The sequence below is a fragment of the Typopeltis vanoorti genome, chromosome 14 (genome assembly GCF_054136105.1).
Source record: "Typopeltis vanoorti isolate ZY-2024b chromosome 14, IOZ_Tvanoo_1.0, whole genome shotgun sequence".
NCBI lineage: Eukaryota > Metazoa > Arthropoda > Arachnida > Uropygi > Thelyphonidae > Typopeltis > Typopeltis vanoorti.
In genome coordinates, this window is record NC_143562.1 from 36,443,463 (window position 1) to 36,459,482 (window position 16,020).

General features: G+C 36.2%; 1 protein-coding gene across 1 annotated transcript in view; it reads left to right on the top strand.

Moving 5' to 3' along the window:
* Positions 1-16,020, top strand: part of Ltn1 (E3 ubiquitin-protein ligase listerin) — a 359,867-nt gene that overhangs the window by 206,810 nt on the left and 137,037 nt on the right. The window contains exon 20 of the mRNA XM_090403432.1: positions 14,404-14,551. Within this exon, the coding sequence (XP_090259558.1) occupies positions 14,404-14,551 (148 nt within the window). The remainder of the gene's footprint in view (positions 1-14,403; positions 14,552-16,020) is intronic.

Here is a 16,020-nt window from a genome sequence, read left to right on the forward strand (position 1 = left end):
GAATTTATATACAGTTACTAAGGGATAATTACCCAAAACAGCATGAGAACCAGATCTGTTTATAACTGTGGTAGAGTTGTGATCAGGAAAAGTGACCATGCAGTCTTGTTCTGAGAGGTTGCTCAACATGTGCAATTCTCATTCAAGAAATGGTTTATGTGGGACTACAAAGCTGTCGATTATGACAAACCTAGGTGGCAGTGTGGTGCAGTGCCATGGCATAAAAAGCTACAAGGAAAGAATGTCAGTAATGCATTGGGAGTGGTCAGAGATTGTTTGAGAGAGGCATTGTCACACTGCATACCCAGGGTCAGGAAGACAAACTGAGTAAGAATTAAATGGATGCATAGTGATATAAAGCAGGCAATACAAAAAAAAAGCATTGTAGAGGGAATATAAAAAATGGTTGATCAGCATTCTCATGAGCAATACAAAGCACAGGCAAGAAGGTTGACTAGTATAGTAAGGAATGCTAAATCAGATTATAAGAGAAAATCAGCTAAGCAGGCCAAGGTAAGTCCAAAAGAGTTTTTTGCTGTGCAGGAAGTAAGAGAAAGAATGATTATGGAAGGTTAACTGTACTCAGTGCTGATGGTAAGCAAGTGACAAAAGCAGAAAAATTAGTTAAGCTACTAAGCGATCACTTTGCAAGGGTATATCACTAAGATGAAGACTTTACAGGGGGGTGCTTAAGGGTCAAAGCTGTATAACTGAGAGGAGACCTCCACATAGCCTTTAAAGGAATGCGGAGAACCGACCAGGGCTTCTGACCTAATGTCCAAACCTCACCTTCTCGTGGTCACCCTGTTGGGTATCTACTTTGATACTGAACGAACGAGGATGGGCTGGCAATTTGGGATTTAGCCGACCAAATTGTATTCTTATAGGTTAAACCAAAATAAAAAATGATGGTACAACATGACAAAATTTCATGCCGGCTGGGGCGTCGCCCAATTAACCAAACCCCCCCCCCCCGTTGTTTTCGCCAGGGAGCCAGGGCGAACAGCGAAAAATCAGCTACTGGAACAAATCTGAAACAAACCCCAACTCAACATCACCAGAGTTAAAGATCGGTACTATCAACGTAAGAAGCCTGAATGGCAAAGAAATGGAGCTAGCTGAGGAATTAGATAAGTACCAGATCGACATAATAGGGGTGACTGAAACAAAAAAAGACCAAAACTGGTGAGATCTTTCTGAGCAATAAATACAAAATGTTATATTCAGGCAATGACAATCAAGGAAAAGAAGGAGTAGCCATAGTATTCAACACAAAATACAAGGCTAATCTTCTTGAATGGCAGTCAGTCTCAAGTAGAGTAATGTGGGCAAATATGAGAATGGGGAACTGGACAATGAGACTTATTTGTGCCTATGGTTCCACAGAAGGTTCTACTAAGGTAGAAGTGGAGGAATTTTTTGAGGCTTTAGAAAAAGCAACTGACACAATGAAAAAGGAAAAGTTGGTCCTTGTTGGGGATCTAAATAGCAGAGTAGGAAATGATTGTGAGACATACAAAAATATTTTGGGAAAATTTGGAGAAAAGAGCAAAGCTAATAATAATGGCAAATATCTGTTGGATTTCTGCTCAGGACATGGACTGGTTATTACTAACACCATGTTCCCATAAAAATGTGCACAAATTCACATGGAGAGAAGAGGCTAGGAATAAGAAAAGTCTCATTGACTATGTTATTGTTGATAGTGATATTTTCTCCCTGGTGCAGGACACCAGAGTGTACAGAGGATTTGAAATTGGAAGTGATCACTATTTAGTCTTGAGCAGGATAAAATTGAATTTCATATTGAAAAGAATAACATGTAAGAAAGTTTTAAAGCAAATAAAAGTTGAGCAGCTCTCAGATGTGAACTGTAGACTAAAATACACAAAGATTATTGAAAAGAAAATGAAAGAGTTTGAGAACCGGAATCAAACTTGGAGATTCAGTGGCAAACTCTGACGAAAACATTGATTGATTCTGCCAGAGAGGCATGTGTTGAGGTTGTGTGCAAGGATAAAAAAATCAGAACTCCCTGGTGGACACAGGAAGTTAAAGAGGCAGTGAAGGAAAAGAAGAAAGCATATCAAAAGTTCCTGGCAAATAAGTCAGCTTTTACTCTTACAGAATACAGAGACAAATGTAAGAAAGCTAAACAGTGTGCAAAACTAGCTAAACAAAAGTCATGGGAGGACTTTGGCAAGAATATAGAAAATAAATATCAGGAAGGTGGTAAGATATTCTGGAGTTTGTTGAAGAAGCTTAGGAATGGAGGAAAGAGGGCTGTAAAAGGAGTTAGAGATAGTAAAGGTGACATGAAAACGGGAGAAAAAGATATCCTTGAAGTATGGGGTAATTACTTTGAAAAACTGCTAAATGAAACAAGGAGTGATGGCAGTACAGTGGTAAAAAACACTGACCAGGCATGCAGTCAGGAATACATATCCATACTTGAAGTAGAAAAAGCCATCAAAGGCTTGAAATGTGTGGAAAGGCAGCAGGAGTAGCTGATATTCGACCAGAAATGCTGAAGTATGGTGGTATAAGAGTCTTACAGTGGCTGCACTGCATAGTTCAGAAAGCCTGGACAGAGGGACGAATTCCTGATAATTGGAGTAGAGCTCTCACAGTACCCATATATAAAAAGGGAAATAAAACTGAATGTGAGAATTACAGAGGTATTTCCCTACTGAGTGTTCTTGGTAAGATCTATGCAAGTATACTTGAGAAACAGTTGAGAAGAATTGTGGAAGAAAAGCTTGGTGAAGAACAAGCTGGATTCAGGCCAATTAGAGGCTGTCAGGATCAGATCTTCACTTTATGACAAATAGTCGAGAAAGCGTGGGAATATAACAAAGATCTGTATTTAAGTTTTGTCGATTTGGAAAAAGCATATGACAAGGTGCCAAGAGAGATGCTACTCAATACGCTATAGTTATATGGTGTCAATGGGGCATTATATCAGGCAATACTTAGTCTTTATTTGAGTTGTAAGTCAGCAGTTAGAGTTGAAGGAAGTACAGGAAGATGGTTTAATGTTAAATCTGGTGTGAGACAAGGATGTACATTATCCCCTCTGTTATTCATTATCTATATGGATCACATTATGAAGGAAAGTGGTATTAAACCTGATATTAAAATTGGAGATGTTAATGTCAGCTCTTTGCTTTATGCGGATGATGTTATACTTCTAAATAAATCTGCTGCAAGTCTGCAAGATTCTCTGACTAAATTGAATAGCTGTTGTAATAGATATGGTATGAAGGTCAGCAATAAAAAGACAAAGACAATGAAAATAGGCAGAATCATTGAAAATGTCAACTGTGTTGTGAATGGAGAACCTGTGGAACAAGTAAAACATTTCAGCTACTTAGGCACGATTTTTACTGAAGATGGTAAATTAAATATAGAAATAGACAACAGAATCAGCAAAGCTGGTATGGTGGGAAGTCAATTGAATAAATTCATATGGAATAAGAGAGAAATTAGTCGGAACACTAAATTAGCTGTATTCAAGACAGTGTTCAAACCAGTTTTAACTTATGGATCTGAGAGCTGGGTCAGAAGTAAAACACTTAACCAAAGACTAGAGACCACAGATATGAGAGTCCTGAGAAAGATTAGAGGCGTGAACAGATGGCATCAATGGCAATATCATATTAAAAATGAGTATATTAGGAAAGAACTTGATATTGTCAGCATCCAGGAATGTGTTAGCAGAGCTAATCTCAGGTGGTATGGTCACTTAAATAGAATGGGAAAGGAAAGATTAGCAAAACAAGTGTTCTCTGCCAGGTTGGCAGGAAAACGACCCAGAGGAAGACCAAGATATAGGTGGATTGATACGGTACAAAGTGCCTTAGACGATAGAAATATAAGATCTGATAATGTTGGAGTCTTGACAAGTAATAGACTGATTTGGTGGAAAATTGTAGATAGGAAGTTAGTAATGATGTAATTTTTTCATGTAGTACTGTCATATCCTGTACACCCCTTGAGGGTACATGGCAGGAATTTGATGATGATGAAGACTTTACAGTTACTAATGTGACAGAGGCTGATGTGAGAATTGAGGTAGACAAACTGGATAATATGGTGGTCTGTGTGTTACAAGAATGTGTAAGAGAACTGGTAGTGCCTCTGATGAAGTTGTTTAATCTAAGTTTCATATCTAGCAGGGTTCCACAGGAGTGGAAAGAGGTAATATTATGTTACATTACATAAAGGTGGCTCCAAGATACAAATTACAGACCACTTGGTATCTCAGGAGTGATAGATAAAACATTGAAAAAATTGGTTAAAGGTGAAATTTAGTAATAGGTGGATAGGAATATAATCTACAGGGTCAGCATGGCTTTGTGAACGGCTGGTCCTGTCTTAGTAATTTTATTATTATATGATATCTCAATGGAGTCCAAAGACTCATCAAGGGAGGGCACCTACTCTACAATTCTTAGTCTCCACCACGCAATCCACCAACTACAGTGAACTGCATTATCTACACCAATGCCATCTACTGCCCACCATCACCACTAATATTTGCACAGACAATCGCAAACATCCATGCCCATGGTGAGATTCGAACCTGCAGCCTTTTTGGCTGGAGAACAGATACGCTAACCACTCAGCCAACCAGTTTGGCATTTATTTATTATTATTACGTGACACCTCCAAGGAGTTCAAAGGCTCATTGAGGGTGGGCATCTACTTTGCAACTCTGTTTCCACCACTCACTCACTCAATCCACAAACTACAATGAACTGTAACTATACCAACACATCTACCACCCACCACCACCACTTTCACAGACAATCACAAACATCCATGCCCACGGTGGGAGTTATAGCTTATATAAATTTCAGGCGGTATTTCCATTTTATAATAAAGTGACAGGAGAATTGGATTGGTTAAATGATACTGCGAACTTCACAAAAGGCATTTTAAAGAGTACCATATGGGAAACTGTTATATAAGTTTTAGTAAACAGGAATGGATATGAGTCTGATGACATGGATGACATAGCTGACAGACATAATCTGAGGATGGTGTGGAGTGGAGTGGAATCGAAGCAAATGAGGAGGAGTTTTGGAGTGCCACAGGACTCTGTTCTACAGCCACTGTTCTTTAATTTCTATGTTAATGATATAGGAAAATTTCTGTTTGGGGGAATGTGTGTGTGTGTGGGGGGTTATTCAGTTGTTTGCTGATGATGAAAAACTGGGGAGGACAATTTATTTAAAGTATCCAGCTTTAAATAAATATAAAGCTGGATATCTTGCTGGATGTTTTAAATAAATTTGCAGTGTGGACAAAAGATGGCGGTTGCCAATTTAATTTTGCAAAATGTAAGGTAATGCACTTTGGGATGAAAAGATTATATACTTTGTATCATGTTGATGGTACAGGAAATTGATGAAACCAGAGATTTGGGAGAGATGGTGGACAGATATTTGAAATTCAGAAGACATATTACAAAAGTTGGTAAATAGCTCAAAGAATTACTTGGATGTTGAGGAAAACATCGACAAGTATAGATAGGGACGTTATTAACTCTCTTTATAAGGCTATGATTTGGCCGCATCTTGACTATTGTGCTCAAATTTAGGTCAACTGGAATTCTTGCAAATCAGGAGTTGGACAGGATTCAGAGATGAATGACCCAAGCCATCTGTGTAGAATGCTCCGTATGAAAATAAATTGAATGTTTGTTGACAGTAACATGATCGGTAATATTTTTTCCATCCACATCCTCAGTTATCCAGTTCTTACAAACAAAAGGCTTAGTTAATTTCTGAATGATTTGTATGGTTATTGGATAACCATTTATTTTTTGCACACTTTAACTCCTTTTTAATCTGTCTGTTCATTGTTGTTCCCAGTGTGCAGAATTGGTCATAATCTTCTCCGTTGATCACTAATCTTTAATATTTCATGGGCAATTCAAGGTTTATTAATAGTGCATTTTCTTACTAGGATATTTTCTGCTGCTTCAATGACTGCCTTGAAAATTGTTGGTAAGATGTATCAGGATGAAGAGAGTCAGCAGGGATTTCAGAAAGAGCAGAAGCAATATTTCTTTTAAATAATTCTTTAGCAGTATTTGATTTGAGTTGTGATGTAAAACTTTTATCTTCTTATTGTTGAACGTTTTTCACTTGGTTATACTATAAATTAAATACTACAAATGAAACCAAGAAATTATATTCTTGGTTTCATTTGTTATCCAAATGTAAGCAAACAAAGTTTGTTCATGAAGTAACTTCATGACTAGGCTACTTGTATATAGAGGCCAATGATTTCCTGGATAGTGGCCCTTCCCATAACGTGTAGCATTATACATGCCTGTGAAGATGTGTGTGTTACATTATGGGATACTAAGGCAATTCAAGTGAAGTCATTGACCTATGTATGCAAATAGTCCACTCATGAAGTTACCTCATGGGCAAACTTTGTTTGCTTACCCTTGGATAAAGGATGAAACCAAAAATATAATTTCTTGGCATCTTTAATTTTTTGTCTTCTTTATCCCATAAAGAAGATTCATGGTTCTAAATCCAAATTTCAACATTGATGTTGCTATGACTAAATTATGGTCACTTTCCAATGTCAGCTTCAGAGAAAGATCTAGTTTTTTTTGCTTATATGAGTATATAATCAATTTTTGTGACTTTTTATATGTGGGGAAAGAGTCTCCGTAGCTCAGTCAGTGAGTTCTGTGATGTGAAGAATATGGTCTCTTTTGACTAAAGGTGAGTTAGCCGGTCTCATACAGAGATAGAGGATTTTTTCACCTGGAAACTCGGGTTTTTCATCCCTAGGAACAGGCAAACTGGCTCCGTGAATACACACAGATTACATTCATGAATACTTATGACAAAATGTGGAAGAGACAGGTCCTCACCACATGTCGTTACGCCCTTAGTTAACCATGAGTCACATCGTGGTAGTCAACCTCCTAGATAGGAGACGACACATGAATGGGATGTGGGGAAAATAGTGTTATTTATGGTAAAATCATTCAGCAAAGCAAATTCTATCAGTTTCATACCCCTGTCATTTGTTTATCCTAATTGAAAAGGGTCAACAAAGGAGAAAACATTCCTTCCTATGTCTATTCTGATTTTTGCATTCCAATCCCCTCGTACTATTAGAAAGCTTTCTTAGGTGTGTCACAGATCAGGTTATTGATTTGGTCATAAAAGTGATCCACTTCTGATCGGTTGAGGTTGTTGGTGCATATATTTGTATAATAGATATATTTAATGGTTTTTCCTTTAATCTTACTACTGTAAGTCTACTATTCATAGGTTTAAAGTCTATAACAAGTGCTTAATATTCTTTTGGATCAAGGAAGCAACTCCTTGCCCTCCTTTTGGAGTACCTGAGTAAAGAAAGAGATTTCCTTCCTCTGTTATAATTCTCCAGATTCTGGCCATTCATAGAGCATGCTAATTCTTGTTGAAAAATCTTGAGCTGACCACAACATTGATATAATAATCTTACATTTTATATTGTCTGTGCGGTTTGCCTAGTGTCTATGCGCTTCGCAACCATATGCCTGGGAAAGAAGTGTCCTGGGTTCGATTCCCTTCGACACCATGAGGAGCTTAAGGATCTTTTCTCAGCCATAGCCAAGTTAGCCTGGTACGACTTAGAAAGGCTAAAAATTGCTCTATAACAGGCCAGTAGGCCTAATACCTAGTAGGATGAAGATGAACATTTCATATTCTGATCATGAATCTGTTTCTTAGACGAAATTCACATTTAAACATCTTTGTATTCATAAAAATGTCATTGTCACCAGTAGCATATTTTTCGTCATCTCTCCTGGTATCTCCAAAAGATGATGTGGTCCTTGTTTGTCCAGGTGATGACCAAGCTGGCATGACATTCTGTAAGGTTTTCTTCATATCTAGTAGTGGGTAAAGAACAGGTGACAGACCATCTCCCCCTCCTGTCTTTGCTTAATAGGTGAGGCAAATGCCTGGGAGAGAAGGCAGACTCCCACTGCATAAGATGAAATCATAAAATAGGAAAAGATTCATCAATAGTCCTTGAATACTCTAATAGCATTTGTGTAGGCGGGGGGGGGGGTGAAAAAGAGAAAAAGAAAGGCAAGGACCAGTCTATAGATAATATAATCGATGTATGTTACATGAAGTAATGCATAGTCCATCATCAGGTATCTTGGATTTGCCCCTCCCATACTCACTAAAGTGAGCACTTGAGGGAGATGATATAATTTATATTTTTATTATAATTTACATTTTAATTACATTGAATAGGATAGTGATTTACATTCATATCACATATCATATTTTTTTTTTTTTTTTTTTTTTTCAGATATGAAATATACGCTGAATATTTATTGTAAAGTATGTAATTCAGCAGAATGTAAAAAAACTATAAATTTAATTTAGAAACAATTGCTTCATTTTCTTGACTCATCTCAGGAGGAGCTTGATGTTTTCACTTGTTCATGTGGAGGGGACTTCCCAGTGACGGTACTGGCTCTTTACATTCTTGTTTTTCATTGTGCTTTTCTTCCTGCATTCATCACTCTACTTTTCCTGAGTCTTTTTTACTATACTGTTTTCCTGAATACCATCACTGGGATTTGCTGCCGTGCAATCCGTGAATATCCAGAAAGGGTAATCCTGATAGTCTTGCACTACTTCAACTTCTGCTTCAGCAAGACAGGCAGTCCTGGATGGCCCAGCCAGGATCATTCGACTAGTGAGTTTAGCTTCAAGGGTCAGTGGTGTTGCAGTCTAAGGCTTTCTGTGGTTTTAGGATAGCCCTCATATTTTACTCCTGAGCCCAGTCATTGCTTACCAGGGATGGAAGACTCCATGGTGTATGGTCAGTTCTGGTGTTGAATCAAGCTCCTCCTGAAAGTTAATAATTTTTCATCCTCTTGTTTATCAGGGACCCACATTAAGCCCCAACCATGTTCAGAAACCATAGAAACATCAACAGAAAATGAAAATAAACAGAAAACATCAGAAGCTATGTCAAATACACTTTTCCTAATCGTGTATGCAACAGGAGAATGTCCACTTGGAAAAATGTTACCTTTCTTCATACAGAAGGTATTTCAGCAAGCAGTACCTGTGCCATAAAGGTTTAACAAGTTAACATGACAACACAAGAAAAAGCGTGAATGATGAATTTTAATAGCCAAGTATTTCACCCAAAAATTACAGGTCATCGTCATCATCAGTGGCATCAGGCAATTTGAATATGTAGAATGTGGACAGTGGGTTATTCAAAATAGCCATATGATATTATACATGGAACAATACAAATGAATGATAGAGAAAACATTACTTCCTTTTAAAAAGTTAATGAAGTTTGATTAGAATAGCTGTTCCTTATCTTTGATGCAGAGAGATAGTCATTTTGATTCAGGTTCAGTTGGTGGAGTAAGGCTTCAACATTCTCTTTAAATAAATGGTCGAATTTGTGGCAGCAATGATAGAGTAAGCCTCTTTCGGATCATTGGATATCATGGTCAGTATCAGTTCCATGTTGTGCTAGGCAAGATTTCTCAGATTCTTTATTGAAGATGTAGGATACATGTTCTTGCAATCTTTTCTCCACTCAACATCCAGTTTATCTGAAGCAAGAAAAGTGACAGCTATATTGAAACTTAGTAGATGCCAGGTTTCAAATATTTCAATATTTCAATGCCAGGTTTCAATATTCTGCATGGTAGAGACAGAGGGGATCATTTACTGACTTAGCAATCAGCTTCGATATTGAATCTCTGTTCACCGATGTTCCTCTGGAAGATTCCCTTCATCTTCTCTCGCTAGCCTTTCCACATGATATAGTCAAATTATTTGACTTTTTTTTTTTCATCCACGCTGGTTATATATCAGAACAGAACTGACTGACCAGTTGAAGGGACTGCTATGGACAGTCTGCCCTTTCCTGCTCTGCTGAAAAGAAATTATTTTCTTATCCATACATTCTCAGCCTTCATTTTGGGTGTGTTACATTGATGATGTCTTTGCCATCTGGCCACACATTGAAGATGCACCAAAGATGCATTACCTGCCTTTCTAGCAAAAATAAACACACTACACCCCCAAATCAATTTCATGGTAGAAACAGAAAACAAAAAACTAGCCTTTTATAGCAAAAAACTAGCTTTCCTAGACATCTTTCTCTTCCACTCCTCTTCAGGTGAACTAATTACTTCCATTTATTGAAAACCTATCTTTTGTGGATGCTATTATTATTCAACAACAATCTGCTGGCGATCCTTCTCAAAAAGACTGGAATTATATAAACTCTGTTACATTGTGCTCATATACTCTAAATCGCTACAGCAAGAATTTCTGGACATCAAACTTTATAAGCATTTGAATGGCTTCTCAGAACAGACTATACAACATATTTTTGATATCTATAAGTCTAGCTCAGACAACAGCGAAACAATGTGAAGGTTCCTATTCCATTCACTTCTGGCATCTCTGAACCAATCCCAAGAATCCTTATAAAAAATATCTAGTGAATATGTTCATTCCTCTCAACAAACTATCATCGTGGTTCCCATCTTCCAAAGATATACGATCTCCTCTGTCTCTTCCTAGTATCTAATAAGTTCCGTTTTAATTTTTTAAAATATATTTTATTTTATTTTTTTAAAATATTTGTCCACCAAGGCTACATATCAAGAATTTACATGTTCTAACAAGTAAATGTTTCAAATGAATGTTTGTTTTGGATGAATATAGGTTAAGAAAACATATGGCTTCAGCATGATGACTCCATAACGTAAATAGTATTTTTACGTCACATTTTCTTAAAATGTACATTCTCATCATTCTGATTTAAATATCCTCAAGGGGTATATCAGAAGATACCATGATAATACTACGTTATTAGGTTTACATCATTGTTAGGACTCCAACATTGTTGTCTCTCACATTTCAATCTTCTAATGCCCTTCTGACCATATATCTTGGGCTTTTGTGTCTTTTTTTTTTTTATGTACTATACAGGCATCAAACACATGTTTTGCTCACCTTAGATTAATTCCCAAACATACATGGTGACTCAGATGTCTAAATGAACTTGTATAAATTACTTTCTTTCCTCCGTTTTTGCCTTCTCCACTTAAAATCCATGTAATGATCACTCTTTGTATTTACTGAGTTAATCTGTAGTTCTGTGCATGAATTTTTATTTTTGATGCACTTGTCTTTTTCAAGTGAGATTAGTGATATATTTTTTTCCTCTCCATTCCACGTCTCTAATAGCAAAGTTATTCAAATGCTACCCTCCATTCATCATCTGTATTTAAAAAAAAAAAAAAAAAAACCTATACCTTTAATATTCCATTCCCTTTATACCTTATACCAGCCAACCAGTCTGGTTGGCCGAGTGGTTAGCGTATCTGCTCTCCAGCCAAAGGGCTGCGGGTTCGAATCCCGCCGTGGACATAGATGTGTGTGTTTGTCTTTGGAAATAGCAGTGGTGGTGGTAGATGGCATTGGTGTAGTTGCAGTCAGTTGGTGGATTGAGTGGTGGAGACAGAGTTGTAGAGCAGGTGCCCTCCCTCGATGAGTCTTTGGACTCCCTGGAGGTGTCAAATAATAATAATAATACCTTTATATCTTCTCTTCTATCTTAATTATGTATCTTTTATGCCAATAATTTTTGCAAAGTTTGCACTGACTAATGCCACAAACTCCTCTTTATTTCTGACACCTTTTATAGCATTGCCGTATTAGTGGAAACAAGTATTAACAATCATCTCCTCATCATAAGAGTAACCCAGACATTCACTCATGAAGTGACATCCATTTTGTCTTGTCCCTAGCAATGGCTGTCTGTACTAATATAAGAGGTATCGAGTTCCATAATGTTCAGGATCACCCCTTCTATACAGCCAGCCATTTTTTGCCTACATTCTTTTTCACTTTTTTGTTCCTTCACATCTATTATTTATACAAAATATCACTGACAAGTGTATTTTGAATCACTGATTCTTTTACAGGTAGCCTTTAATTTTCAAATTTTTTTAAATTCTTCTAAGGCACCACCGTAGGCTCTGGATTTCTGCCTTTATGCAGCCTCCCTGTTCTTTTTTATCTCTTCATTTTTAAGGAGACCATAACAAAAATTAACAACTGACATTAATATTAAAATATATAAATAATTATTGAGTAATTACTTATATTAATACTGATTTTTCTAAGTTATAACTATAATTAAATTTCACTTACACAAGACTAGTAACCAGTAGTGATTTATATTGTATGTGATGAAAACCATTCAGTAATGAAGAATTAAGAGTCAAAACTTAGATGACTTCAGATGATCTTCATACAGTCTGTAAGGAATACAGAAAACCACACCTTCGGACACTGATGGACTGAAAATTTCAAGCTTAGTTCATCAAATTTCTCCTGCAAACTGAAACAGGCACTATATCTCAGCATAACAAAAACATGACAGGGCATCACTCAGTGGAAAAGTTCTTATTTTCATTGCAAAATTAGGATGAAGAATAAAATTTCAACTACTGGATAACCTCGACAGAATTAAGCATCGACATTCAAGCCTTAGTGGAAAATAGGAGGGGGGGGTTGCTGTTTGGGGAATTAAGTGAAACAAGTGTGATCCTTCTAAACAATATATTGGAATAATGTGATATACTCAAACAGTAGAATGCAGGAAATAGTAGCTAGAGACTTTAAATTTAATCCCAAACATGAATGATGATATGCTTCTTGAATTGAAGTCATTTTCATTGGATGTCTCCTTCCAGTTATTTTCCTTCAACTCCTAAGTAACCTAAAAAAAAAAAAATCAGTAACCAAAAATCTCTCCTTTTAATTTCTTATGTTATCTTTGTATATCTATCTGTGATCTTATATGCTAAACATCTGTATATCTATCTCATATCAATCAAGAACAGTGTCCTTCTGCATCAGAAGAATCCTAAATGGATACCACAGGTCTTTCAGTCCTGATGAAATTCCTCCATTTATGCTTAAACCATTGTGTCAAGATTCATCTTATATTATCTTTACAAACTTTCATACTCATCTGTCTTCTATCTTATGATATGGAAACAAGCCTATATTCAACACATTCCAAAGAAAGGCAACAAAAGCCAGTTCATTAAGTTATCACTATCATCTGATTGCACGCATCTCAATTCTGTTGAAAATAATGTGATCGACAGTCTGCCTCTTCACTACCTGCACCAGTTAATCAGTTGACCATCAATAAATTTTATAACTCATCCACAGTAGATCTTCTTGCTAACATTGTCCATCTCTGAAAAGTTTTTCTGTATCATGGGGTGATCCAGACATATTCTAGGACATTTAAGTCTGGAACAAAGGCCTGATTACCAAACTACTATCATATGATCTCCTGTTTGCTGTTTACAATTAACTGCCATTTTTTTTCTCTAGCCATTCAAGTGCATGCCATGATGGCTGGCATCCTTGCATCAGATTTCTCTGCTAATGTTGGATAATTTGAGGACATTTGTCATCCATGCTTTTTCTCCTATTCAAAAATAATCTTCTCTCACTGACCTCAAACCCTATTCATAATTTTGCTGATGATAGTAAATCCTCTTCTTCATTTGAAAATCTTTGCAGTGCTCAAATATCCCAAACTACAACATATTCAGTTTATTTCCTTTAACACTGATCCATATTTCAGTGAGGTGAGGAGAATCTTGTCAACTTCAGTGCTACCAAAACACACTCTACCTTGACTCATCTTTGATCATCCTTGATTGCCATGCATGATCAAATCTTTTTTTTTGGTTTCACCTACACTTCTACTCTCTCCTGGCATAAACACATCACATTTATAACCTCCACCTCCAAAAAAACCAGGTAGAGATTAGTAGTATTAAAAAAAAATTTGTTTGGTTATTATTATGCAGTTTTATTGAGCCCCTTACCATTAACAATAGAATGAAGAAGCACCCATATTTATGCACCTTGGGTTCTCTGTAAATCTAGAAATCAGTAGATGATCAGAATATTTTCTGTCAATTCCTTTCATCAGCTGCCTATTTATAAGCTTGTTTTTGTGAGAGTTCCAGGTCCTGGTTAAAATGCTCAGCATTTATACTATGCTGAATAAAATTCACAGTAGCAATTCCTCCACCATAATATAGCAGCCAATTTCCTTAAGAGTTCATTATTAGAGGTTGCTTAAGCATTTTTTATCCAAAATGTGCTCAGTGCTGTTTTTTTGGTATAAATAAGTCTGCACTTCTGCATAATTCTTCTCTACTGCTTAAGCATTATAGAAAAATTATGCAGATTGATTGTACAGTTTCTCAAATTATTCATCATTAGTTTTAAAACTTAAGAAATAATAATTATGAATAAATGAATATATTTTTCCTCCCCTCAGGCATTCCTGGATATCTAACTATAATATGCTCTTGCTTATCTGTATTAACTGACAAAGGTATTTCAGCATCTAAGGATGAAATTAGAACTATATTAGATTTTCTTATTGGCATAAAGGATTCTAAGAAATGCAATTTTCTCAGAGATTGGTAGGTGTAGCTTGTTTCTTTGATAATATTGGTTAATAATTTTGTGTGAAATGTAGAAAGAAATGGATTGAAATATCTGTAGCATAATAACTGATAATCATAAGTGTAGATTTTCATGTTTTTATAGTATTTAGTGTTTTTATAACATATATTATTTATCATCATCATCATCATCAAATTCCTGCCATGTACCCTCAAGGGGTGTACAAGATATGACAGTACTACATGAAAAAATTACATCATTACTAACTTCCTATCTACAATTTTCCTCCAAATCACTCTGTTACTTGTCAAGACTCCAACATTATCAGATCTTATATTTCTATTGTCTAAGGCACTTTGTACCGTATCAATCCACCTATATCTTGGTCTTCCTCTGGGTCGTTTTCCTGCCAACCTGGCAGAGAACACTTGTTTTGCTAATCTTTCCTCTCCCATTCTATTTAAGTGACCATACCACCTGAGATTAGCTCTGCTAACACATTCCTGGATGCTGACAATGTCAAGTTCTTTCCTAATATCCTCATTTTTAATATGATATTGCCATTGATGCCATCTGTTCATGCCTCTAATCTTTCTCAGGACTCTCATATCTGCGGTCTCTAGTCTTTGGTCAAGTGTTTTACTTCTGACCCAGCTCTCAGATCCATAAGTTAAAACTGGTTTGAACACTGTCTTGTATACAGCTAATTTAGTGTTCCGACTATATATATATTATTTATATATAGTGCAATATTAAATATACAGCTGTAAAATGGTGCAAAAATTTATAAGAAATAGAACACTAACAAGAACAGCAAAGTTGGGAACACGAAGACTTGCCCCACTGAAGAGGATAATAATAAAATGATTTAGCCTCTGAAATTGCAAAGTTAAAGCAGATTATTAAACAGATGATGCAGGAATTACAGAAAGTCAAGTGCCATTTAAAGGGAGGATAACAAAATTAAGTAGCAAAATGAGAAACAACAAAGCATGGAATCAGATAAGTTAGTGCATAACGAAAACCAGGTAGGTAAAGTTGATTATAAAAAGGATATTATTTAGTATGGTGACTCTATTGTAAAGCATGCCATTGATAAGTGGGTTATAACTTAAAGTTTTTATGGCATCTTTGATTTCTTTTACGGTATTCTTTCCTCCATTTCTTAGCTTTTTCAACAGCCTTCAGAACATTTCGCTGTCTTCTATATTTTTACCAAAGTCTTCACATGACTTTTGTTTAGCTACTTTTACACAGTTTAGGACATCTGACTTATTTGCTAAGAACTTTTGGTATGCTTTCTGCTTTTCCTGGACTGCCTCTTGAGCATCTTTTGTCTACCATAGTGTTCTTATTTTTCTATCCTTATAGACAACTGCACCACATACTTCTCTAGATGAATCAATGTTTTTCTTTAGAATTTGCTACTGAGACTCCTAGGTTTGACTCTTGTTTTTGAACTGTTTCATTTTTTCTTCAATATATT